The 26,850-nt window shown below is 44.6% G+C and overlaps 3 protein-coding genes across 9 annotated transcripts in view; 2 read left to right on the forward strand and 1 right to left on the reverse strand.

Annotated features, from left to right (window-relative positions):
• The window catches only part of FANCM (FA complementation group M), a 65,859-nt gene extending 65,708 nt beyond the window's left edge, over positions 1–151 (forward strand). Inside the window, exon 23 of the mRNA XM_069949696.1 lies at positions 71–151. Coding sequence (XP_069805797.1) covers positions 71–151 — 81 coding nt within the window. The remainder of the gene's footprint in view (positions 1–70) is intronic.
• Positions 152–775: 624 nt separating this feature from the next.
• MIS18BP1 (MIS18 binding protein 1) lies at positions 776–16,665 on the reverse strand. 4 transcript variants are annotated; one of them, XM_069949207.1, is made up of 11 exons: positions 16,554–16,665; positions 13,779–14,282; positions 11,709–11,777; positions 11,173–11,393; positions 9,740–9,813; positions 9,273–9,403; positions 9,107–9,197; positions 8,636–8,895; positions 7,054–7,199; positions 5,778–5,874; positions 776–5,091 (listed from the first exon to the last, which is right to left on the reverse strand). In XM_069949207.1, exons 2-11 carry the CDS (start codon positions 14,206–14,208, stop codon positions 791–793), a joined length of 5,820 nt encoding a protein of 1,939 aa, XP_069805308.1. In that variant the 5' UTR covers positions 14,209–14,282; positions 16,554–16,665; the 3' UTR covers positions 776–790. The 4 variants fall into 4 exon arrangements, with proteins under 4 accessions (XP_069805308.1, XP_069805304.1, XP_069805307.1 ...); XM_069949203.1 differs by having other exon boundaries at positions 11,173–11,489; XM_069949206.1 differs by lacking the exon at positions 16,554–16,665 and adding an exon at positions 16,533–16,552 and having other exon boundaries at positions 11,173–11,489.
• LOC138770263 (uncharacterized) lies at positions 16,525–26,161 on the forward strand. Of its 4 annotated transcripts, XM_069949209.1 has the most exons (7): positions 16,801–17,157; positions 17,309–17,390; positions 17,670–17,892; positions 18,503–19,213; positions 23,279–23,479; positions 24,038–24,254; positions 25,540–26,161. In XM_069949209.1, exons 4-7 carry the CDS (start codon positions 18,535–18,537, stop codon positions 25,724–25,726), a joined length of 1,284 nt encoding a protein of 427 aa, XP_069805310.1. In that variant the 5' UTR covers positions 16,801–17,157; positions 17,309–17,390; positions 17,670–17,892; positions 18,503–18,534; the 3' UTR covers positions 25,727–26,161. The 4 variants fall into 4 exon arrangements, with proteins under 4 accessions (XP_069805311.1, XP_069805310.1, XP_069805309.1 ...); XM_069949210.1 differs by lacking the exons at positions 16,801–17,157; positions 17,670–17,892 and adding an exon at positions 16,525–16,792; XM_069949208.1 differs by lacking the exon at positions 17,670–17,892.
• The last annotated feature ends 689 nt before the right edge of the window (positions 26,162–26,850 follow it).

Below are 26,850 nucleotides of genomic sequence, written 5' to 3' on the forward strand. Positions count from 1 at the left end.
TTTGAATGGAATAAAGCAGTAAAGAGGATGTACCATCAGGTACATCCTCTTTAATATGACCCGTGGACAGAACAGCGCCATCACGGGTAAGCCAGTGCCCGGTTCCCGTGTACCGCCTGCCCCCAGTGGGAGGAACCCCCCCCCTCCATGATGCGGCTTGATTCTAAAAGGAGTCGCGTCATAGAGGGGAGGGAGGGGAGGAGGCCAGGCTGCCTCCTGTGCTTCAACCCTGGCCCGGTACCCGTGTACAGCCCGCCCCCAGTGGGAGGTGCCCCCCCCTCCATGATGCGGCTTCATTCTAAAAGGAGTCGCGTCATGGAGGGGAGGAGGCCAGGCTGCCTCCTGTGCTTCAGCCCTGGCCCGGTACCCGTGGATAGAACAGCGCCGTACATGGGGACCGGGCTGCGGTTTAAAAAATGGACCGCGGCACCGGCTTCGACGTGGCAGCGACGTTCTGTCCACGTGTCATATTAAAGAGGATGTACCTGATGGTACATCCTCTTTAAAGATTTTTCTGGATCCACTTTCTCCTCTGGTGATACGTATATGCCATGTGACTAGACGAGGACCCGTGCACTACATTAGCGGTAGAGGCGGCATGGAAAAATCGTGCACATACGTCAAATATATCCCATCTGGTTGGTAAGGGCACGTTCACAAACGTTTCCCCATCTGAATCAGCGCATGTTTGCAGATCACATGCAGCCATTTTGCTCACTAGGGTGGTACGTCTCCCCGGGAGACCCTACAAATGTCATATCGCTAATACAAATATACAGAACATTATTACTTACTTGTAAAGTCTCTGCACTTCTTTCTCGGTCCATTCCTCTTCTAGATTCATTGCTGTAAACGGATCGAGGGGCACCCGCCTCTCCGATGATCTCCCAGCAGAGCCGATCTTCTGCGGATGTTGCCGTCGTTCGCCTTGGGATTCAGCTTTATTTACAGAGCCATTTTCTTTGTTGCCCGCCTTGGCTTTCCTCTTGTCTGCTGGAGTTTTGTACTGATTAGTTTCTTCATCGCTCCCTTCAGATTCTGCATTGGGTCTAATCTCTCTCTGCTTTTTCTGAGGACTTGTAGATTTTCCTTGTGGTCTTTCACTCTTCTGTCCAGACTTTGCTAACCCTTCCCGGGAGGTCGCTGAATGGAAGTGCCTTCTAGCTGGACCAGGAGTGGCTACAATGGCTCTTTTCGGAGCCCGATGCACACTCAGTTGCCTCCATGAGTCATCCTCGTCATCCTCCTCAGGGGATGGATCACTATCAAAGTCCGTAGTGAACAATGTCTGCTTTTTAGTTTTTGTCAGACTCGACTTGTTTTGAGGACTTGTCGTATTTCCCATATTATCTTCCCCTTTATTATTTGTCTGTAGTTCCTGGTCAGGAGAAGACACCCCCTTTCTTCTTGACATGGTAGCATCAGACGGTGCTTGCTTTTTCCCACCACTGGTTTGCCTAGAGTCTTTTCCTGATGAGGCTTCCCTCTCTACATCTGTAGATCCTGTTAGGCCAGTTTTCGGTTTGGCAGAGCGACTGGGTGGTCTTCCTTTCGGAGCAGGTTTACTAAGGGCTTTTTTCTTCTGCTTGCTGACCCGATGACTGGAAACCTTTCTTGAGAGGACGTTGTCTTCCGAATCTTGAGATTCCACCGAACCAATCTGTTTCTGTGCAGGATGAGATGGTGTTTTCTCTTTCTTAGCTGCGGGCCTAGAATTCTTTTTTAATATGGGCTCCCATTCTGAATCTTCAGATTCCACTGATCCAATCTGTTTCTGTGCAGGATGAGATGGTGTTTTCTGTTTCTTAGCTGCAGGCCTAGAGTTCTTTTTTAATATGGGCTCCCATTCTGAATCTTCAGATTCCACCGATCCAATCTGTTTCTGTGCAAGATGAGATGGTGTTTTCTGTTTCTTAGCTGCGGGCCTAGAGTTCTTTTTTAATATGGGCTCCCATTCTGAATCTTCAGATTCCACCGATCCAATCTGTTTCTGTGCAGGATGAGATGGTGTTTTCTGTTTCTTAGCTGCAGGCCTAGAGTTCTTCTTCGACCAGAGTTCCCGTTCTGAATCTTCAGATTCCACCGATCTAGTCTGTTTCTGTGCCATATGTGGTGGCGTTTTTTTTTTGTTCTTAGTATTAGCTGCTCGTCTGGAGTTTATTCTTAATATTGGCTCCTCTTCGGAATTTTTAGATTCTTCCAATCCAGTTTGTTTTTTTGCCGTTTGAGATGGTGATTTTGGTTTTATCTGACTATTCGCTGCTGTTGTAGAATCCGCCCTTGATCTTTGTTCCTCTTCTGAACCTTGAGGTCCTGCAGAACCAATCTGCATTAGTTTCTTATGAGTATTAGATGCTCGTCTGGAGCCTATTCTTATTATTGACTCCTCTTCTGAATCCTGAGATTCCACCAATACAAACTGTTTTTGTGGTGGTTGAGATGGTGGTTTTGGTTTCTTCTGACTATGAGGTGATGTTGTAGAATCCTTCTTTGATCTTGGTTCCTCCTCTGGATCTTGAGATTCTATCAAGCTGACCTGCTTTTGTTTATGTTGTATATTCGCTTCTAGTCTGTTGTTCTCTCTTAATCTTGGCTCCACCTCTTCTGAATCGTGAGATTCCACTGATCCAGCCTGTTTTTGTGCTGGTTGAGATGGTGGTTTTTGTTTGTTCTTATTATTACTTGCAGTCTTAGTGCTCTCTCTTAATCTTGGTTCCTCCTCTTCTGAATCTTGAGATTTCACAGGTCCAGTCTGTTTTTGTGCCCAGTGAGATGGTGGTTTTGGTTTTATCTGACCATTTGCTGCTGTTGTAAAACCATCCCTTGATCTTGTATCCTTTTCTGAATCTTGAGATTCCTCTGAGCGGATCTGCATTTTTTTCTTTTGTGTATTTGCTGCTCGTCTGGAGTTTATTCTTAATATTGGCTCCTCCTCTTCTGAATCCTGAGATTCCACTGATCCAGGCTGTTTTTGTGCTGGTTGAGATGGTGGTTTTTGTTTGTTGTTAGTATTACCTGCAGTCTTAGTGCTCTTTCTTAATCTTGGTTCCTCTTCTGAATCTTGAGATTTCATAGGTCCAGTCTGTTTTTGTGCCCACTGAGATGGTGTTTTTGGTTTTATCTGACTATTTGCTGCTGTTGTAGAATCCTCCCTTGATCTTGTATCCTTTTCTGAATCTTGAGATTCCTCTGAGCGGATCTGCATTTTTTTCTTTTGTGTATTTGCTGCTCGTCTGGAGTTTATTCTTAATATTGGCTCCTCCTCTTCTGAATCCTGAGATTCCACCAATACAATCGGTGCCAGTGCCACTTGAGATGGTGGTTTTGGTTTCTTCTGACTATGAGGTGCTGTTGTAGAATCCTTCTTTGATCTTTGTTCCTCTTCTGGACCTTGAGATTTTATCAACCTGCCCTGCTTTTGTTTATGTCTGGAGTTCTTTCTTAATCTTGGCTCCTCCTCTTCTGAATCTTGAGATTCCACCAAGTCTCTCTGCTTTTGCATCAAGCGAACTGGCGGTTCTTGCTTCTTTAGAGGATTGGGCTGTTGAGCTAAGTTTTTTCTTGGAACAAGCTCTTCTTCTGAATCCACATAGTCTTCTATACTAGATGGGCTGTTTTTGGTTTTGTGGGAGTGCATGGGTCGCCTGTTGTCATTGCTTAAGTATGGCTCATCCTCCAAATCTGAAGACTCAACAATCTTTTGTGGTCGTTTGGATCGAGGAGGCTGATTTCTGCGACCTAGGGAACTTATACAGACTGTACTATCTTTCCATGAGTCATCCAGTTCCTTCGATTTCCTTCTTTTATCTGGCTTCTCCTTAGCACCGTCAGACTCTTTGACATCAACTATACGTTTGCTCACTCGTGGCGGCTGCTTTCTTCTTCCTGGAGAATGTTTGAGAACATTTTCTCCCATCGTAGCGCTTGCTACTCTTCGTAAGACAATGTCATCTTCTGAATGTTGAGACTCTGATAATTCACTTTGGCTATTCTTTGGACTAGTCATGATACACAATTCCTTTTCAGAAGACTCTTCCCTCTCAGAATCTCTTTCAGGATGTGTTCGCTTATTAAGGGTGCTTCTCTGCATTTTTTCAGAATTCTTCCTTGAAAGATTTTCCCTCTCAGAATCCTGAGATTCTGCGCAATCTGATTTGTTTGAAACTGTAAGTTTGCTGCCCTTACTATTAAGTTTCTTAGTATCTTTCCTAATAACATGTTCTTCGTTTGAATTGTGGGCTTCTTCTGAATCACTGGGCACTTGTGAACGACGAGAAAACTGTCTCTTACTTGCAGCTGGGAGATGTGACCTCTTCTGATTTCTGGTCCTTTCCTTATAGTTTTTTCCAACACCTTCATCTGATTCATCTGAATCCGATGAGGCTGAAAGAGCTTTCTGACATTGTGTAGAATGAGAACGTTGCCCTTTATGTGAGGCGGAGATAAGTGGCTTTGCTTTTTTAGAGTTTGTTTGAGAATCACTACTGGTAGTTTCTAAAACTTTTCTTTCCAGGACAAAAGTTTTCTCATTTATAAAAGAGAACGATGTGATGACATTTTCATTGTCGCTCTCATCTGAATCTGTACATGTCTTTTTGGGAATCCTGCTCTTGCCTTTCTCTGTATTTAGTTTGGCTGTGAACACGCTAGTTTCTGTAGAGGTCTCCGTCAGATCATGGTAATGAACTTCATTTTGTAGGCACTTAGATTTTAAATCCTGCTTGGTATGCATGGGGGTGAGAACTACTTGAGGCCGTTCTATAGAAAACGTCTTCTCTGCGATGAAGTCGCCATCGTTGCTCTCATCTGACAATGTGTCTTTTCCGCTGGGAACCCTGTCCTCGCGTTTCTCAGTGTCCGGTTCACAGTCAAACGTGATGCTTTCCACAGAAGTCTCTGTTAGATCATTGTAATGAAGTTTATTTTGTAAACACTTCGATTTCAGATCCTGTCTGGTGTGCATGGGGGTGAGCATCACTTGAGCAGACTTCACAAGGGATTTGATGTTCTTTCCCTTTGCTTTGTTTAATCCAAGATGCCTCACGTCTGTAGTCTCGAATGTCTTATTCAATACATTTAATTGGTGAGAAACTAAAAAAAGATAAAAAAAAAGTGACGAGTGGGGTAAGAAAACGTTACATTCATCCCACAACTAAGAGACTGAATGATTTAATAAAAGGAAGAAGCATGCCAAGTTGGGTTATGTTGAAGTGTCTTTGCTAGAAAGCTACACTATGCTGTTCCTCTGTTACTCCTCCTGGAAGTGTGCTAATCAAGTATTACCATTACCCTTGTCAACAGGCTGTCCCTAATAGTGTTTAGCGGATATGTCAAAATGTTCGGGTTTGGCAATGTTATTTGAACCCAAGCACTCACCGTTTGATTCTCTGCAGCTGCAGAACTGTGATGCCACCATAGGGCTGCCAGGAAAACATATATACAGCCTAGAAGTACCCATTTAACCCTTCAAGATCTGGTCTATTTCAGGCCTTTAGGGAGGAGGGATTTTATGGAATTTATTATTTTCTTTCTTTATGTTTACAGCGTAAGGCAGCAGGCCTAGTGACTGAGGCGTGTACTAAGTTGCGACTGCTGCAAGCAAGTACAACTATGCATGCTAGCCATGGCCAATGGCCGTACATTGCCACATGCAAATGAAATGCTATAAACAGTCACTATTTATTATTTTCCCCAGTAACATCTTCAAGCTATCAGTGTTCTTACAGTTGTGTTGTTACATAGACAAACAAACAAGGAGAGATTTTCTTTTCACTTACCTACTGGTGCTCTTTTATCAGGAGAAGGGTTCTTTGGTGGTGTACTCGCATTTGAGCTTTTGCTCGTTCTAGAGCTCTTTTGCCTGGTAACAGTTTCCTTGATTGAAAAGAAAAGAACATTAACATCAATAAAAAATACGTTTAAGACTACAGAGCCTACTACTGCAATGCTGGAGGACAGCAGGGATTCTCATCCCTGTCATTGGGGGACACAGCACCAGTGGATATAGGCTGCTGCCACTAGGAAGCGACACTATGCAGAAAGGGGTGACTCCGCCTGGCAGACTATACCCCTCCTACAGACACCAGCCTAACTCAGTTTATATTTAGTGTCTGTAGTAGGACGACACAGGTGCCCATGCATTACTTTATTTTTCCTAGGTTGTCAGGGGGACCGTTGGCATGGCCAGCAACACCAGACATAGCATCCCTCTAAGGGCGCACTCAAGCTGGCTTCCCCTGCGCCGATCACCTGTCCCGTGTTGTCTGTTCCCTGAGGAAGGATGCTGGTACCCCAACCATATGCGAGATTACTGAGGGGGTGACCCTTTGCGCCCCCCTGCCTTCCTTCTTGCCAAAGGTAGTCTCTGCGTTCCATATTAATGAGGACATTGTGTGGACCTTGTTCGGGCCATCACAGCTCTGATTCCTTGTTCGTTCTTGTGGTGGAACCATGCAAAGGGCTCGCTCTCTCCAAAACCACCAATGGGCATTGGATTAAAGCAGCTATCTCCAAGGCCTACAGTGTCCGTGGCACGGCTTCTTCCTTTTGGGTCAATACTTATTCTGCCCGGGCAGTGGGGGCCTCTAGGGCATGTTCCCCACCAGGCCTCAGTATCCCAGGTCGGCTTCGGTTCACACTTTTTCCAAGTTCTACCAGTTCCATCTCTCAACTTCCTCCGATGCCAGTCTGGGCTGTAAGGTTCTGCAGGCTGCCGCAGGTTAGGCAGGTTGCATGGGTATAGTGTTCTTTTTTCCCCACCCTCTGGGACTGCTTTAATACATCATACTGGTGCTGTGTACCCCAATAACAGGCACAAGAAAAGAGCAATTTTGTACTGTTCCCGGGGGCTTAAAATCCCTTAGAAGAACAGACGGCAACCCCCCCCGATTGTGTGAGGTATTACAATTCAGCTCTATCTACTTCAATGGAACTGAACTGCAGAACCCACACCCAAAGGACAAGAGTGGCGCTGTTTCTAGAAGACAGGGGCCATGTCTGTCTAATGTTTTATAAGCTGTAGAAATCTGGTTATATGTTGCATCCGGTACTCACTTTTGTTTGCGTCAACATGTCATTTCCCGTTTTGACTATTGTCGTACTCATCCTAATGTCGACTGATAACCGTTCCCCGCACCAAAACTTGAGGACAGGCTTTATCTGACGACCGCTGCGGCTTGTCGTGGACACACAAGAGGTCTCTGTAAAACAGACCAAGAGGCCCATTGGAAACAGGGACCAATGTGTACGACAACAAGCTTCGTATAGCAATGCATTATTATTTCATGTAGGGGGCGACAAAGTATATTAGATAAACCTTGGTGATCAATACTGTCACTTGGCCCTAAGGGAAAGTTCACATGGCATTGAACATCATGCCCAAAATGAAGCTCCCCCCACACTGGTTGTGGCTCAGTAAGAACTGAGAACACGTACTTGTGTGAACATAGCCTTAAAGGGTTTTTTCTTATCTAAATTATTTATTAACGATTACTGGACAGGTGAAACGTTGTACATTTGTGACAGTCCGACACTACTCTAGGCTTTCGGCTGCTGCAGCCGAAAGCATCCAAGTGCTGAGTCGGGATCAGCGCCATTTTAGCGGAGACCCCGGCCGGCACCAGTCACGGAGATCGGTCCTCCGGGACAACATCCCGGAGGAGCAATCTCCGCCACTAGACACCAGGGAAGTGCTGCGTCCGGTAATTGGATGCAGCTGTCATCTTTGACAGCTGCATCTGATTACTGTATTAGCGGGCACGGCGATCGGACTGTGCCCGCTAATACCCGCGGTCCTGGGCTACAAGCGGCACCCGAGAACGCGGCGGTTCAGAGCGGGCTCGCCGCGCGGCCCCGCTCTGAACACCTCTTGCGGGCGCATGACGTACGGGTACGTCATGCGTCCTTAAGAGGTTAAAGTGTCACTGTTGTTAATTTTTTTTTTCCAGAAATCAAGTACAGTATAGTGCAGGTGATTTTAAGAAACGTCTTCCCTCGTCTTCATGGTTTTCCTATGGAGAGAGGGAAATGAGGCACCAAAACAGGACAACAAAGCGTTAATTTACAGCAACATCACCGGCTATCCCCTTTGACAGTCACCACTGACCCCTCTGACCTCTGAATAGCGCTGTGTAATCCTTTGTTCTCTGCTGCCAACTAATCTCGCTCCTCCCCTCTCCATAGCACAAACAGGGCCCGACTGATGTAAAACAGTTGAGATTTCCTGATTCCGAGCAGTGAATGAGAGAGGAGGGGGGGGGGGGGGGGACCTGGGAAAAGGCTTTTTTTTAATGCGGATAATGGCATATTTGCCTAATAAACCCAATTACAAAGTTTCTTAAAATCGCCTGTACCATTGATTTCTGCAAACAAAAAAAAAAACTTAACGACTCTTTAAGAACTTGGATACAGCTGAACACAGTCCTACGCAATCTCAGAGTGTCACGCACGACTTTTCAGTACAGTCGCAGCACTTTCAACTCTGATTAACTTTACTTGGTCTGAACTGAATCTAATGGCTGATTCAACGACTCCAGACCCAAAACCAATTTTGGGAAATTCGCTCACGTCTATTGATCAGCCACAATACTGCAAAGTCTTTTTGGGAAATATTTTGAAGAAAGAACGCAGGACGTACCGCTAATCTGCGTGCTGTCTGATGAAATACGCTCCTCTCTCACTTTGGTGACATGGGTATGTTGGCTATAGGTTGGTTTCGGTTCGTTGCCTGTTCCACGTTCTGGTTTTCTGCGTTCCACCTTCTTCGGAGGTCCTCGGTCACTGTCAGTATCAGAGACCACGGCAGCCTGGTTCCTGCTTGTTCCTTCATCCTTTGTACGATTCCTGATGTCCTGCGGCTGAGCAGTCTGTACAGATTTGACCGTTCGTGCTCCGTTCCTGTATTATAGTAAGATAATATTGCATCATTATTTAGTCCTTGGCCGGATCTTGAGGGCCGAAGCCGCCGGCTTCACTGCACAAGTTCACATACTATACAGTATTATGCTAACCAATGAAGTCTGCAGCAGACCCAAGTAAGGCAGCCATCATAACAAATGGATCCAGGGCTCCGATACAGCAGCACAAGAATCACCAGCAATCCACTAACCTGTCCGATAACTCGCAGAAATATCTGATGTAGCTCTTCCAGTCCTCTGGAAACCCTTCCAGAAACTTCTTTGTCAGCCATGACGGATACCCTTACAAGACAAACAGTATAAGTCCGGGCTCTTACTCCACACAATTTCTGCTTTACTTAGTCCCTATGTACATACCCACTTCAGTCATCGTGCGCGTATCTGCCGTTCCTATTAGTTCGTACACTCGACCCGATACGGTTTTTAATTTATCACACTGGATTCGTTGCTCAATGATGTTACTGTGCCAGAAGGTGTCGTCCATGTCCCTGCATAAAATAGCAATGAAAACAAAATATATTAATGGTGCGTTCACACCTACAGGATCTGCAGCTGATTTTCTGCAGCAGATTTCATTTAAATAACTGAACACAGCATCAAATCTGCTGCAGATCCTGTAGGTGTGAACGCATCCTAAAGAAGATAAAGCTACAATGAAGAAAATTTAGATACAATTACTAGCAATTGGTGTGTAAACATTATAGTCCTGTTATGAAGGGGATCCCGCTATAGTGTGAAGGTGCAGCTTTTAACACCCCAAAAGAATAATGCTACAAAAATAGTATGTACAGATTGGTGGCCAATACCATATAAGAGATACTTACAGGCGCTTTCCCTCTACACATATTCCTCTGTGCTCCACACCTTTCACAAGCCATTCTGTGAGGAAGATCTTATTCTAGGATCAGAGAGGGGGATAAAGGTGGGTGAAGGTACAGAAGGTTAGCAATAAGCATGGGACATTTCGAAGACAATATGACTGCAGGAACAGACTACACTGGGTTTGTTTGTAGTCTGTTACTATGGAGATGCATAGAAGCTCAAGACATCCCTCCCCCTTCCCTGTATCATCCCTCCCCCTTCCCTGTATCCATCCCCTCCTTGGTTGAACTTGATGGACATGTGTCTTTTTTCAACCATATTAACTATGTAACTAGTTAACACAAGTGTAAAAACATAAGTTGCAATTAAAATTCCAGTACTTATCAGCTGCTGTATGTCTTGCAGGAAGTGGTGTATTCTTTCCAGTCTGGCACAGTGCTCTCTGCTGCCACCTCTGTCTATGTCAGGAACTGTCCAGAGCAGGAGAGGTTTTCTATGGTGATTTGCTGCTGCTCTGGACAGTTCCTGACATGGACAGAGGTGGCAGCAGAGAGCACTGTGTCAGATTGGAAAGAACACACCACTTCCTGCAGGACACACAGCAGCTGATAAGTACTGGAAGATCTGAGATTTTTAAATAGAGGTAAATTACACATTATTATAACTTTCTGATACTAGTTGATTTTTTTTTTGGGTGGGGGACGGGACGGGACACCTTTTGCCAGAGTTCCCTTTTAAGGAGTCAGGGTGTCATTCTGGGGACCTGGTAGGGGATTTGCAGAAATCAATAGTACAGGCGATTTTAAGAAACTTTGTAATTGGGTTTATTAGGCAAATATGACATTATCTGCATTCAAAAAGACTTTCCCCAGGTCCCCCCCTTCCCTCTTCTCTCTCATCCACTGCTCATTATCAGGAAATCTCCAGTCTTTTACATCAGTCAAGCCCTGTGTAACCTATGGAGACCGGAGGGGAAAGGAGGGAGATTAGTCACCAGCAGACAGCAGAGAACAAAGGATTACACAGCGGGACCTGTGTAAAAACCGATATTCAGAGGTCAGAGAGGTCAGTGCTGACTTCAGAGGAGATATCCCGGTGATGTAGCTGTAAATTAACTCTTTGTTGTCCTGTTTTGGTGCCTCATCTCCCTCTTCCCCTCCCCTCTCCATAGAAAACCATGAAGACAGGGGGGAGAGCTTTAAACTGCTTTTTCATAATAAAAATAATTTTTTTGGGTAACAAACCCAATTACAAAGTTTCTTAAAACTGGCTGTACTAATGATTTCTGCAAAAAAATAAAAAATAAAAATTTAAAATCACTGATGTCACTTTGTGTGATAGGAATACCTCAACTAGACTTGACAAGCCTATAATAGTCTGCAAAATCATTTACTGGATTAAAGGGATATTATTGTACATCACTGTTAGCTGATACCTCCTCTATGGGTTGGTCATCCGCTGGTGGGCTGAGAGGCGCTGCTGGAAAAAGTGGCGCCTGTTCAGAGGGTACGTTCAGCAGCTTTGTATCATTCATGAATTGACAGAGTTCTTTAAAGTGATCCACAAAGTTTGTCTTTGTGTTGGGCGGCTGTGAGTTGTCCTCAGTAGCTTTTCCTTCATTGATTTCCTCGAATAAGAGATCATCGTCTTCGCTTCCTGCATAAGACTCAATAATAAATGATTCTGGCGAGTCGCGGTTAATTAAAAACTCTTCGGCAATTGTCGCCACGCACAGAGGCTCCTTTTGTCCCTCTAAGAACCAGTTAAAAAAACCTCACATCAGCTAAAACATGGAGACAGATAGAAGCGGATATGGCAGACAGATCAGACTACACAGGGTTTGTTTGCAGTCTGTAACCATGGAAACACATAGCTCTGCATTGGAACTGTGTACACAAGATTTTACAACATTCGCTATAACTGTGTATGACAAAAGTTTAATGGGTTAGAAAGACTGACAAGAGAGCTTACCTGAGGAGCTCGACCCGGCATCTCTATTAGGAAGAACATTATAAGTGGTCTTTCTTGATTCTGAAATACCTGAGGGCAACAAACAGATCGATGACCGATGACGCATATTCAGACACTACAATCAGACATGTATGTCTTCTAATTCAGGGATAAACACCCTTAAAGTATAGTATGCTTCTTCCTGTGCACAAAACATGGCCACTTCCAGACAGCCCCCCTCGTCTGTTTGGGTGCGGAGAAGTCCGGCCAGACCCATTTTTTATCAAGTGCTGGGATGGATTAAAGAAATAAAGTGCTCCTACCTCCCCCTCTTCAGCACTGGTGGCCGCAACCTGCCGCTCCGGTCCCCGGCCGCTTCCTGGTCTGAACAGGGACCCAAGTTGTGACGTCAGAGATCCACTCATCCAGTCAGCGGCTGATTTGGGACCCCGCTATGGCTGCTCTCCTAATCATTCCAGAAATCACTGGGTGTCTCAACACCCGGACCTTAACTGACCAAACCTTTTGAAGCGTGTATATGACTTAATAAAGGGGTAGTTCACAAAAAAAAAATCTTTAAAATCAAAATATTTATTATTTACTTCTATTAGAAAATCTAGAGTCTTCAAGTATTTATCAGCTGCTGTATGTCCTGCACAAAGTGGTGTATTCTGACACAGTGGCCTCTGTCCATGAACTGTCCAGAGCAGGAGCAAATCCTAATAGAAAGCCTCTCCTGATCTTCAGACAGGAAAAAATACTACTTCCCGCAGGACATACAGCTACTGATAAGTAATGGAAGACTTGAGATTTTGTAATAGAAGTAAATTGCTAATCTCTGGCACCAGCTGATTTTGGGGGAAAACATTGAGTGAACTACCCCTTTAAAAGTTTTTTTTTTTTTTTTAACTGTAATGACAGTTTAGAGGCAGGAGGACCCCCTTAATGACATCTATATATCATACCAGAACATATGCTCAGGGATTGTCCAGTTTAATCCTGGAAATTATGCTCTATAACATGATCAGCTTTTACAATGCATATAAAAACAGATCAGAGGACAGGTTAAGGGGAACTTTGTAATATGCTTCAAATACCTATCTGCCCCCATTCCCTATCTTTTCCTCCCTCAACCCCCCACCAGGAAGTTAAGTAAACTCATTCTTATCTAATGACTGTTGACCCCAGGCTGCTCTGTGGCAGCCATTTTGTGACAATGACATCATCAAGATGGAGGCGGGTCTAAGCCCTGTTAGACCAGCCTCCCTTTGTCAGATGACTCAGGTTGCTCAGCTCTGATTGGCTGAACAACATGTAAGCCATCTAACAGTTTTACAGAGTCAGTTAGACATCACAGGAGGCAAAGTGCATCATGGGAAAGCCCAAACAAGAAAGTAAAGAAAAAATGAAGTCACCAAATGGAGCTTCAGGGACCTGCAAACATCGTGAAATTCAAACTGAGACAGACTCAGGAGAGATGGTAAGTGGGAAAACTATGCATATGATTGATTGTTGTTTTTTTTTTTATCAGCGCCGGAGTACCCCTTTAGTTTAGTGGGGGTGCACTGTGACAAAACCAAAAGAGGGGGGGGGGGGCATCCATTGTTGTGGCAGCCCATGGCTTGCACTATAGCTCTATTGCTAGTGCCAATCTGATGGATCAATGGAATACTATAGTATTACATCAGTCCCTATAAGCAATCAATCAATTGTTCATTGTCCCACTTAAAAAAAAAAAAAGTACAAACATATTTGGTATTAACTAGAGATGATAGAACCTGGAGCACGCTTGAGTCCATCCGAACCGGAACTTTCGGCATTTGATTAGCGGTGGCTGCTGAACTTGGATAAAGCCCTAAGGCTATGTGGAAAACATGGATATAGTCATTGGCTGTATCAATGGTTTCCAGACAACCTTAGAGCTTTATCCATGTTCAGCAGCCACCGCTAATCAAATACAAATACATCCCAGAAATACAAATGAGGTTGTAATAAAGTCATGTACTCCTATGAAGCGAAGATAGAAGTGACTAGTCCTGACATAGCAGAGCCAAGTTGGCTTTATAGAATCGTGGTTAGTTGCGGTCTTACCTTTCATGATGTGGTTGGATTCTGGCGCTGGATTATAGGCTCCGTCTTCGCTGTTCTTCATCAGGATTGCGCTGTTCACTAACCTATCAGGTAAATGAACAGGCGGTAAGGCCTGTAGGAAGCGTCTGGGGACCCTGAGAACGCTGCTGTCTGTGGAGGAGGTGGATGCGCTGGAGCTCATCGGTCCGCCGGCCATCATCATCCTGGAGGCCATGTTCCCCTGATGAGACTGGATGATGCTAAAATTAGGAAAGTTCAGAGGCTCTGCGCCATCACGGATCAGGGTGGACTGGTAGTGATATCCCCGAGGTCTTATCATCATCTTCAGGTTTTTTACTGGTGTCAAATTATCGGGGCTGATAAATTCCACAGGAATGGACTGCAGGTGGCGGCTGTCGGAGGATCCCGAGGGGTTAGTCTTTAAAAACATTCTTTCTGCTGTTATTTTACATTTTTCTGGGTAAAGTTTCCATTGTCAGGAAGACTTTACCTCTCCGTGTTATCCTGGAGGAAGAAAAGGAAGAAGGCATGAGTGTGCGCAGACATTCCATTATACGGTGCACAGGCGTAAAACTTGTCTGTTGCAAAACTACAACTCCCATTATGCCCGAACGGTCAAAACATTAGCTGTAGCTTCTCCGCAACTGGAGAGGAGCGAATTTACAGTATAAACGAAGCAATTCGCTTAATTAGCTCAGCAATCTGCTTATCAGCCGGCTGCTTTTAAGGTCCATGCCGCTTTTTGCCACCCCACCCTGGGTGCTTAAAAAAGCGGAATACAATCCCGGTAAAGTTCTGCCAAGATTGGATCCAGACACCCAGGGAGGATCGTCTCAGACTTTAAAGTTTTATTTTTTATTTTGGAAGAAATTAATTGTCCAGGCAATTTTAAGAAACTTTGTAATTGGGTTTATTAGGCAAATATGCCACTATCTGCATTCAAAAAGACTTTCCCCAGCCCCCCCTCCCTCCTCTCTCTCATCCACTGCTCATTATCAGGAAATCTCGTCTCTTTTACATCAGTGGAGCCCTGTGTAACCTATGGAGAGGGGGGGGGGGGAGATTAGTTAGCAGCAGAGAACAAAGGATTACACAGTGGGACCTGTGTGAAAGCCTCTATTCAGAGGTCAGTGCTGACTTCAGAGGAGATAGCCCGTGATGTAGCTGTAAATTAACTCTTTGTTGATCTGTTTTGGGGCCTCATCTCCCTCCACCCCTCCCTTCTCCATAAGAGAAACATGAAGACAATAAACCCAATTACAAAGTTTTTTTAAAATCGCCTATACTATTGATTTCTGTAAAAAAAAAATTTAACCCACAGTGACACTTTAACCCCTTAAAGACAGAGGGAGTTCAGAGGGGGGGCCACGCAGCGACCCTGCTCTGAACCGCCGCAGTCCTGGGTGCGGCATGTAGCCTGGGACCGCAGCTATTAGCGGGCACGGCCCGATCGCCGTGCCCGCTAATAAAGTAATCAGGTGCAGCTGTCAAAGTTGACAGCCGAATCTGATTACTTATGTAGCCTGATCGGTGGTGGTATAGTGACGGAGATCACCCCCCCCCCCCCCCCCCCCCCCCCCCCCCCCCCCGTGTCGCTGATCGCGATTCGGCACTCGAATGCTTTTGGCTGCAGCAGCCGAAAGCAATCGAGTGCCTATCTCATTGATCTATGCTTTATAACTATATAGCATAAATCTCAATGAGAGATCAGGGTGCTTATACTAGAAATCGCCCATGGGGAATAACCCTAACCCCAGGGGGAATAACCCTAACCCCAGGGGGGCTTCTAGTATATGTGTAAAATAAAAAAATATATATTATTAGTAAAGAGAAAAAAAAAGCCCCCTCCGCTAATAAAAGTTTGAATCACCCCCCTTTTCCCATGTTATAAATAAAAATAAACAAACATGTTTGCTATCGCCGCGTGCGTAATCGCCCAAACTAATAATTTATCACATTCCTGATCTCGCACGGTAAACGGCGTCAGCGCAAAAAAATCCCAAAGTGCAAAACTGCGCATTTTTTGGTCGCATCAAATCCAGAAAAATTGTTATAAAAAAGCGATCAAAAAGTCGTATATGCGCAATCAAGGTACCGATAGAAAGAACATGTCATGGCGCAAAAAATGACACCTGACACAGCGCCATAGACCAAAGGATAAAAGCGCTATAAGCCTGGGAATGGAGCGATTTTAAGGAACGTATATTTGTTAACAATGGTTTGTATTTTTTACAGGCCATCAGATAATATAAAAGTTATACATGTTATATATCGTTTTAATCGTAACGACTTGAGGAACATGTATAACAAGTCAGTTTTACCCCAGGGCGAACGGTGCAAAAACACATATCCACTAAATAAACAAGATACGTTTTTTTTTTTTTCAATTTCACCACACATTAGCTGTCCAGGCATGATGGGAGTTGTAGTTTTGCAACAGCTGGAAGGCAACCAATCCTGTCACATAGAAGGAGACATAAACATATCATAGGTCTCAGGTAAGGGGCTGTAGGGAGAAGCCAAATGCTGCAAAGGATGCTGGGAGTTGTAGTTTTGCAACAGCTGGAAAGCAATGCTCTATAGGCTAAACACATCAGCAAGCAGGGGAATGCTGGGAGTTGTAGTTCTGCCGGTCACCCAGCTTTACACACACACGTATAACTAATACACAATGGTTTACAGGCTTTTATTAGCCCTGTAAGGAGCAGTACACGATAACAAGAGGTTCTGCAGCAGCTGCGCTGACATACCCACCCTCAGTGTCCCCTCACTCACCGTTGGCGCCAGCTCCCGTCCCACAGCCGTTATCACCCAGTTCAAGCTTACTTTTACTTCACTTAGATTGGCCAGCCGCAGCACTACGACACAGCCAACCGAGACGCAAGGAGGCCGTAACCGGAAACACGTCATCGCGACCTTTGGCGCCGCATAACATCCGGCAGCCATCTTGGATGAGGGCAAAACACACTGGATATCCGCTTTACCTTCAACCGGTAAATCGACAGACATCAACGGTAAACGTCTCCTCCTCCTATAGTCTTTACCCCTGTCGGTAAAGCCTCCGTGCCGCTGTATATCCCTGATATGGCCTCTATCAAGTGTCTGTTTTACCCTTAACAAAAATGTCCGCCGCCTTGTTGCTGTCCTCCCCCATCTCTGTGTGAGGAAGCAGAAGGGTAATACTCTTCCCCGCTTCAAAAGAAGGAAAGAGCAGCTGTCCTGGGCTGCAGGCACCCGGAAGAGCCGGTTATCACCCGGTTCGGGCGGATTGTGAGTGTCCCTTGAAGCCGGGTGATCAGTGCATATGTTAATGGAGGCGACACTGTGTGTTGTGATGGTGTGACAGATCCCTGCAGCTGTAGACAGGCCTGTCCACAAGGTGCGCTATATATACATGGGGTGGGCATCACTTACACACGCATTATATATATATATATATATATATATATATATATATATATATATATATATATATATATATATATAAAATGCATTGCTTCTCATGGTAATATGTTCTGCTTCTCTACCAGGTTTCCTGCATAGTCCCCCTGATTCTGGATACACAATGAGGGATCTACGCCATTGACACACACAGACCGGAGCTGTATCCAGGTATGATGTATAAGAGTATATAAGGATTATTGTATTATGTGTATACACACTAAAGCCAGGATGGGTAACCTTCAGCGGTTGCAAAACTACAGTTCCCATCATGCCTGGACAGCCAAAGCTAAAGCTTTGGCTGTCCAGGCATGATGGGAACTGTAGTTTTGCAACCGCTGAAGGTTACCCATCTCTGTGTTAGAGGAAAAGTCACTTCCTGCTCCACTCTGTCGACCTCCCCCTCCCTTCTGAGACAGAGATCACGTGATCTGTCTCTTCTTTTTCCAGACAAGCTGTAATGCCTCATCTGTAGCCCCGCCCACTGCTGACATCACACCAATCAAGTGAGCACCTGGCCTAGGGCGGAGAAACAGCCTCTCCTGAGTAGTATAGGGAAAAGGAGACACTTGTTTCATCTCTCTCATTGCTCTCCAGTCTATGTAGATGAACATATAGACAGAAGGAAAAATACTGTGTATACTCTGCAAAGCGGCAGCAGATTGAGCAAGTGGTAGGTGGATACTGCAAGACAGGGGCAGGTACCCAGCAGTTGGTTCTGAGGTGCAATGCATGCTGGGAGATGTAGTTTCCCAGCTGGGTGCCATAATGTAAAACTGTGATCATTTGTAAACTTTGGAGCAGTGTAGACAAATGGGAAAGGTGTCAAACAATGAGTGGGGGATCGGTGAGGGCACCTATATATTAAGGGTGCTTTATAAATAAATATATGCTCTTTGTGCATTTTTATTTTTATGGGATCGCTGGAGTTCTCCTTTAAAGGCTGTGCATACCATAACTACTTGTTTCCAAAAACGTCTGCAATTGTAACAAGGTTATTTGCCATCCTTACAGATTCCCCCCGATATATAGAGGGCATTTGGGTCAGAACTAAGCACCAGGATCAGCAGGGCCCCTTCATTGTTTACCTTGTGTGTTTGGTTCTGCATGTCACAACTCAGTCTGTTCAAGTTAATGGGACGGTGGCTGCAGTACCAGCCACAGCCACAACTAGGTATATGGCGCTGTTCAGCAGATTTATGGGAGTATCAGATTGGATATTGTTACATTCCTGCAAGGTTCTGCTCTCTTCATGATAGATTTTCTTTTATCCTACGATGCAGATCTGATCCTAGAAGATTTCTATGCTGCAAAGATGCCGGCCATCCAGTTTCTGCAGTTACCGCAGGAAGTCCTCCTGCACATATTTAAGTACCTGTCTCCCACAGAAAAGGCCAACGTGCGGGCCACGTGCTCCTATCTACGGACGCTCGTCGACCATCACTCCCTATGGAAAAACAGCACCATAGTCTTCAAGAGCATAGGGATTTTTAATGCGCGGTTCTGGGACACTCTGCAGAGCAGGAAAATCTCTTCGGTGGAGGTGACCAGGGTGACGCTGAAACAGTTCAAGAAGATGACCAGCTCCTTGCCGGATCTGACCAGTGTCACCATGGACTCCTGCCTGAAAGGGGAGATCCTTCAGGGACTGAGGCCGCTTGTTAACCTCCAGCAGCTCCATTTAACAGACTGCTCCAACGTGACCGATCACGACATCTTCTCGGAGATCGCCCTCTTCCAGCAGCTGACGCACCTGTCTCTGTGCAGGGTGTCCTTCTCAGGGGTCCTTCCATTAACCAGCATCGTCTTGCTGCAGAACTTGCATTCTCTTTCGTTACATTCGAAGGACGGCACGGTGCCCGAGAGGGCTCTCCAGTATATCTTATTCAGGCTGCCAAAACTACGGGAACTTTCCCTCGCGGTCGGAAACATGAATAAGTGGAAGCTGTCTTTGTGCTTTAACGTTCCCGATAACTTTGTGGCTACGGCAGAAGGTGAGTGAAATAAAGCTAAAATCTAGGTGGTCCTACCTGTCATAGATCTATCTAATGCAGCGGGAGGGAACCTTGGCTCTTCAGCTGTTGCAAAACTACAACTCCCATCATGCCTGGACAGCCAAAGCTCCCTACCCCTGATCTAATATGTATGGGGATGTCCCAGTGGCTTCTCCCTGCCCCCACCAGCACTGATTCATTGATCTATTCTTGTTTGGGTATAGGAAGAACTCTGTATATCAAAATGGAGGAAACAGTCCACCACTCCAGATGGGATCCACTTGGGTTCGAACTCCCCACGTGGTAGGAGCGGACAGAAGAATCAGGGAGTAGGTTCAGCAACAAGATGTTTTCCTATCCAAATGTCTTTATTACATGTAAACACGATGCATATGTCACAACCAATGCGTTTCAGGTACTCTTAACCATGGTTAAGGGTTAAGTATACCGGAAACAAGTCAGTTGATTTCATGCAATAAAGACGTTTGGATTGGAGAACATCTTTGTTGCTGAACCTACTTCCTCATTCTTAAAGGGGCAGTTCACAAAAAAAAAAATTTTTTAGTAATTTACTTTAATTTAAAAAAACTGAGACCTATTAAATACTGAAAGCGGTGTATTCTTTCCAGTCTGACACAGTGCTCTCTGCTGCCACCTCTGGACAGTTCCTGACATGGACAGAGGTGGCAGCAGAGAGCACTGTGCCAGACTGGAAAGAATCCACCACTTCCTGCAGGACATGCAGCATCTGATAAGTACTGGAAGACTGGAGATGTTTTAATAGATTGTAAGCCCTCGCGGGCAGGGTCCTCTTCCACCATGTACCAGTCTGCCATTTGCCTTTATGTAACCTGTTTAGATCTTGTATTGTTTCTGTTTATTCCCCCTATCTATTGTATAGCGCTCTGGAATTAAGGGCGCTTTATAAATAAATAAATAATAAGAGTAAATTACAAATCTCTGGTGCTTTGTGGCACCAGTTGATTTGAAAGAATTTTTTTTTTTCTTGGTGAACTACCTCTTTAACCCCTAGACAACCCTGGATGTACAGTTACACCTTGGCCGCCTGTCGCTAGACGACCCTGGGCGTAACTGTATGTCCTGGGTGTTTATCCTGCTACAGAGCGGATCATGCTTTGTAGCAGGTGGAGGTGGAGGTGCAGTGAGCAGCTGGGCCCTTACCATTAATGACAGGCTGCAGCAATCACGCTGCAGCCTGCCATTAACCGCTTAAACGCCGCAATCGCAGCATTTAAGTGTAGGTGACAGAAGCATCTTCTGTCACCTACCGATCGGGACCCCTGCAGTGTGACTGTGGGAGTCCCGAACGTTTTAACGGGCCGCCGGAGGTCTCTCACCTTCCTTCGTTTAGTCCGACCAGAGATCTGCTGATTGAGTCAGCCTTAGGCAGGCTCAATCTGCAGAGCGCCTATAACACTGATCAATGCTCTGCCTATGGCATAGCAATAATCAGTGTATGCAATCTAAGGGTCCATTTACACAGATTATCTGCCAAAGATTTGAAGCCAAAGCCAGGAATGGATTTGAAAAGAGGAGAAATCTCGGTCTCTCCTTTATGACCTGATCTCTGTTTATAGTCTGTTCCTGGCTTTGGCTTCAAATCTTTGGCAGATAATCTTTCTGTGTAAATGGACCCTTAGTATTGCAGGTAATAGTCCCCCAGGGGGACTTAAAGTGTGTAAAAAGAAAAAATGTTTTTTAAAATACCCCAAGGCCCTCCCCAATAAAACTTAAAGGGGTAGTGCAGCGCTAAAAAATTATTCACAGAACACCACACATTACAAAGTTATACAACTTTGTAATGTATGTTATGTCTGTGAATTGCCCCCTTCCCCGTGTCCCCCCACCCCCGCACGTGTACCCGGAAGTGTGTGGTGCATTATACATTACCTGATCCGTGTCGAGCCTGTTCGCCATCTTGTGCCAAACGTCATCTTCGGAAGGCCGCCCGCCCCCCCTCCGCGGCTGATGACGTGGCGGAGGGGGGATGGCGGCAGCAATTCGGCCGTCCGTCCGAAGATGACGTTTGGCACAAGATGGCGGACGGGCTCGACACTGATCAGGTATGTATAATGCACCACACACTTCCGGGTACACGTGCGGGGGTGCGGGGACACGGGGAAGGGGGCGATTCACAGACATAACATACATTACAAAATTGTATAACTTTGTAATGTGTGGTGTTCTGTGAATAATTTTTTAGCGCCGCACTACCCCTTTAAAACCACCCCCCCCTTTCCAATTATATAAATAAAGCATATAAAAATAAATAAACATATACTGTAGCGTGCGTAGTTGTCCAAACTATTAAAATATAAGAATCGTCATCCCGAACGGCGTAAACGAAAAGGGAAAAAAAACACCAGGATTGCAGTTTTTTTTTTTTGTTACATTATATGTAAAACCGTCATAAGTGTCACAATAGGCCCGTTTTATTAATAATTAATTGCAAAAAAAAAAAAAGGATTTAATAAAAAAAAATATATAACAGAGAATCTGTGTAACCTGCATATGGTTGTGTTCGGACTGACCTATAGAATAATGGTATCATGTGGCTTTTACCATATAGTGCATTACGTAGACACAGGAACCCCCCAAACGTTACCATATTGCATTCTTTTTTACGATTTCACCAATTTATATTTTCATAAATAATATATTTGGGATTCCCTCATACATGTTATGGTAGAATGAAAGCCGCCATTACAAAGTACAACTACTGCTGTAAAAAAACATCCCCAACATGGCCCTGTAGATAGAAAACTGAAAGTGCTGGAGCTCTTAGAAGGGAAAAACGAAAACACAAAAATGAATATGTGTGCAGCCCACTGGGTCATTTTGGGTTTGGTCCTCAAAGGGTTAACTCTATTGATCATATAGGCTGGTGTAGTGGGGAAAATGTCCACATCTGTGTGGAGTCTGTTTGCTTTTCTCTTCATCTGCTTCTGGGAGCAAGAGGCGAAAAAAAAACCATAGCCAGCGGATTGACTGCATGACAGATACTGACAACGCTCATTGGGTCTGTCATTTTACTGGAATTTAACCAGACAAAAAAAAAAAACAATCTACAACAGAGCCCTTTTAGCAAAGTCCTTTTACAATTATTGGCAATGAATGTTAAAAATTCCTAAAAGTGTCATGAATGAGCTAGGAAGGGGGGAATAAAAGCCTGCTCCTCGGCTGATAGCATTTTATATGCGAACTGTAAAATTTATGACTATTGGGCGGACATCTCCCTGTGTGCATTGAAATAGCTGCACGAACAATATAGTGATCGTTTGTTTGGGCCAGCTCGATTATTTGCACAATTATTTGTGTCTTCTACGACAGGGATAAGGAACCTTGGCTCTGCAGCTGTTGCAAAACTACAACTCCTGACATGACGGATGGAGAGCCAAGGTTCCTTACCCCTGTTCTAAGGTCACCGTGGACGGCCGATGATTAGGTCATGTAAAAGGACTTATCACTAGAGATGAGCGAACCTCAAGCATGCTAGAGTCCATCCGAACCCAATCGTTCGGCATTTGATTAGCGGTGGCTGCTGAACTTGGATAAAGCCCTAAGGCTATGTGGAAAACATGGATATAGTCATTGGCTGTATCCATGTTTTCCAGACAACCTTAGAGCTTTATCCAAGTTCAGCAGCCCCAGCTAATCAAATACCGAACGTTCGGGTTTGGATGGACTCGAGCCCGGTTCGCTCATCTCTAGTTATCACACATGTCCTACTCGTGGAATTCTCATGTGGGGTGGCATAATGTACAGTATCTAGACCCCTCTAGTGTTCCAGGGACACTAACAGCTCAGTGCTACATTGATTTGGCCATGAAACCAGTGTTAGGGCCATTTCTTTGACATGTCCATGAGCCGTTTTTCAACACAAGTCTAGGCCGCATGTTACTTGAGCTACTATGAGCAGCTTGTATGGCTTAGACGTGCTTTCATGGCCTGCAGCATCTCCTATCCAGCACATCAAAGTGATCTTGGTGATTTACGTGACGTGTAGCGCCTTCGCTGATTTTTTTTTTTTCCGTTTTATTCCAGAACTACCGTGTATATCCCGATTACAGCTTCACAAACTAGAACTGATAAATTCCGGCTGCGCCAGTCTATCCAACAACGCCTTCGATCAGCTGTCCACCCTGAAGAGCGTGTGTCTCCGGCACTACAAGTGTCTCCAGCACGAGGAATTCATCGAGACCCTCCTACTAAAACTGCCCGACCTCACCGAGCTCCGCGTCGAATGTAAGTCTCCTTCTACTACTTCCCAGTTCCTATGTAACAAGTCTCGCCTTTTTCGTAAAAAAAAAAAAAAAGCGTTAATTTCCTCATTTCCCTGTCACTTCTCTTCCTTTCACCCCACTTTGTCTTCTCGTGTCCTCCCTGTGCCTCCAGGGTTGGAACCTTCTGTTACCTCCTCCATGGGGTGAGAACTAGATTTTACCTGGAACCTCAGTGACTGTTAAGCCTTGACAAGGGGAAAGTAGTCCCAGTGGCAGAGCTCTCCCTCTTTGCTATCAGGTGCGGGACAGTGTTTTTTTTTTTTTTTTTAAATATTTTTATTTGGGTGCATGTCAGCATACCACAGAGAACATTTTTTTTGTTTTTTTTTTGTTTAATTTTTTATTTATCCGAGTCCCTCATGTTGCTCCATTCACATATAGTAGGTCTATGGTGGTCATGTAAATGTAAACAATTTCTTTAATTTGATATTTTTATTTTATATTTTTTCGCCCTGCACTTCTGACGCCATTTTTGTTTGTTACGTTCTCCAGACTCATGTCGTCTTTTTTTGTTTGCCAGGGGCCGCGCCGTTTGTGCCATTTATGAGTCCGATATGTTCTAAGTTAGAAAAATTGAGCTTAGTAGGGACTAAAATTTCCAACGCGACACTCAGCTGGGTCTCCCGGAGTGCCGCCCAACTGAAGTGCCTGAACCTGAGCTTTTCGCATGGATACGAAGAAGACATGGTGAAAAAGTTTCCACGGTTATTTCCGCATCTACAAAACCTCTACCTCAGGTAATACAATGGCCCTGTGAATATTGCTTAGTGACCTTTTATTACTCACAGACTCTTTGGAAAATGAAAGGTGGAATCTGATTGGTTGCTAGGGGCAACTGAGCCAGTCTCACTTTACACCATGTTTGATAAATCTCCCCCATAGTGTTCTGAGCTTCTTATTCTACCAACAGCTATTCCTACCAACCTCTTCATACATGTTGGCTGAGTGTGCATGTCTTTTCAGTGGGGATGGTCTATATCATATGCAGCTAAGGGACTGACGGTGATCTCCATCAGCCCCCATAGCAGTAAATAGAGTGATGGCTGTACACTACAAACACAAAACTGCTGCATTCACTAGCACAGGGTTAACCAGCAATCGCAGAACTGCATGCCATGGAGTAGTCCTGCGAAGTTATACAAATCTCCAATATACACTAATTTCGGGAAATGCTTATAAAGTGCTTTTTTTTCCCTGCACAAACTACTGCATCAAGGCTTCACTTCCTGGATAACATGGTGACGTCACTTCCTGGATAACATGGGGATGTCACTTCCTGGATAACATGGTGATGTCACGACTCAACTCCCAGAGCTGTGCGGGCTGTGGCTGCTGGAGAGGATGATGGCAGAGGGATGCTCAGTGTCCCTCCAGTGTCCTGTGTCCCTCATTGTCCCCCTGCCATCATCCTCTCCAGCAGCCACAGCCCGCACAGCTCTGGGAGTCGGAGCGTGACATCACCATGTTATCCAGGAAGTGACATCACCATGTTATCCAGGAAGTGACGCCTTGATGCAGTAGTAAGTGCAGGGAAAAAAGCCCTTTATAAGCATTTCCCGAAATAAGTGTATATTAGGGATTTGTATAACTTTTGGGGGCAATACAATACTTTAATAAAAATTTCACCGGACTTCTCCTTTAAGTTGTCAGGGAACGCCGGGAGTTGTGGTTTTGCAATCAATGGAGAACTACAGATTTGAGAACACTGCACTAGAGACTAGAGTCCAACTGTCTAGACCTATCAGTAGAGCAAGCGAGGAGAACTGTGCGTCTGTGTGGATGAGATGGTCTCATAGATTTACATTTTGAGTCCATCTTGGTCACATGACACACAGCAGATTAAATGAGGATTTTTAATAGGTTGGGGTCTCAATGCTCAGATCCTGACTGATTAAAACTTCTAGCAATTCTTTCTAATTTACCAAGAATTTTTATTTTTTTTTTTACTTCGTTTTTTTTTTTTGTGATGGTGGCCATTTTAATTTAACTCTTTTTTGTTTGTTTTTCCCTGTTCTTTCTCAGTAATACCAGGTTGACCGAAGATTTGCTGGTCGTTTTAGCCAACTTGCACTCCCTACGCGTTCTCGACATTTCCAACAACCTGCATCTGACCCCAGAAGCCATCCTCTCTTTTAGAAAAATTACATCCAACAGAATCGGCCTAATCCTGGAGAGACCCGTAGAAAGTGTAAAGTACTGCTGCTGGTGAAGGGGGAGAGAGCGGCTCCTTCCCATGACCTTCCACACCACTTCACACACCGGAGGCGTCTGGGGAAATTTCTTCTTTTTGTTTTCTTTTTATTTATAAAGATGACGATTTAAAAATTTCTTAATTTATTTTTTTAAGCTTGTTGTAGAGGACACAAAAAAACCCATGATTTTCTTTCCTTTACATACTCAAGCTATTCTAAAAAAAAAAAAAAAATGCATATTGAAATCGTCTGGGATTTATTCTCCAAGCAATAATTTATCTGCGCCGATTTGATTCCATAAGATTTCTGTAACCTATTCGGATGTTGTATAAGTGCCTGATGCAGAATTTTTTTTTTTTTTTATTATATCACAGCAAACGTTTCTACCCATATCACTAATTTATTAAAAAGAAAACTGTACATTTTCTCAATAAAGATTTTTCTTAGTATGACTTTTATAGGTTTACCTTTTTAATTGTTGTTTTTAATGTTTATTTGCTGTATTGTTCATAAATTGAAGGGGTTATCCAAGATTAGGAAAAATAATAGCTGATTTTGTCGTAGAAAAAGCGCCACTCGTCCTCAGATTGGGTATGGTATTGCATCCAGTTCCATTAAAGGGGAAACTATCAGCAGGTTAGATCATTGATGGGGAACCTTTGGTCCTCCAGCTGATGCAAAACTACAATTCCCATCATGCCTGGACAGCCAAAGCTTTAGCTTTGGCTGTCCAGGCATGATGGGAATTGTAGTTTTACAGCAGCTGGGGGGCCAAAGGTTCCCCATCCCTGGGTTAGACGGCGTAAACAAGGATGATGATCGGTGCCCCAAGCACAGGTTAAATCCGTCTAACCTGCAGATAGTTCCTCTTTAAAATAGAATTTAATAGAACAGAGTTGTAATACCACATACAACCTGAGAACAAGGGTGGTGCTACTTTTTTGAGGAAGAAAGCAGCTATGCATTAGGAGTCCTGGGTAACCCATTAAAAGAGGTGAGGCTCTGTTCACAGTATCTACAGAACAGGGCGTAGCTAGGAGATCGCAGAGGGACCCTGAAATCTAATTGGCGGTCTGCATTCTTTATGGAGCCACCAGAGATAGATGAATGCAGCTTTCGGCCATCTCCGGCAGCTCTTTAG

Source organism: Dendropsophus ebraccatus, chromosome 13 (genome assembly GCF_027789765.1).
Source record: "Dendropsophus ebraccatus isolate aDenEbr1 chromosome 13, aDenEbr1.pat, whole genome shotgun sequence".
Classification (NCBI taxonomy): Eukaryota; Metazoa; Chordata; class Amphibia; order Anura; family Hylidae; genus Dendropsophus; species Dendropsophus ebraccatus.

What these genes read in the sequence shown, in the direction of transcription:
- MIS18BP1 (XM_069949203.1), bottom strand. Translation starts at nt 14,208, where the DNA reads ATGTTTTTAAAGACTAACCCCTCGGGATCCTCCGACAGCCGCCACCTG. An exon ending in ATCCAACCACATCATGAAAG is followed by an intron (nt 11,778 to 13,778) that starts GTAAGACCGCAA and finishes TGTTGCCCTCAG; the next exon opens with GTATTTCAGAATCAAGAAAG. An exon ending in TGCCGGGTCGAGCTCCTCAG is followed by an intron (nt 11,490 to 11,708) that starts GTAAGCTCTCTT and finishes ACTGGTTCTTAG; the next exon opens with AGGGACAAAAGGAGCCTCTG.
- LOC138770263 (XM_069949210.1), top strand. Translation starts at nt 18,535, where the DNA reads ATGCCGGCCATCCAGTTTCTGCAGTTACCGCAGGAAGTCCTCCTGCAC. An exon ending in CTTTGTGGCTACGGCAGAAG is followed by an intron (nt 19,214 to 23,278) that starts GTGAGTGAAATA and finishes GTTTTATTCCAG; the next exon opens with AACTACCGTGTATATCCCGA. An exon ending in CTACAAAACCTCTACCTCAG is followed by an intron (nt 24,255 to 25,539) that starts GTAATACAATGG and finishes GTTCTTTCTCAG; the next exon opens with TAATACCAGGTTGACCGAAG.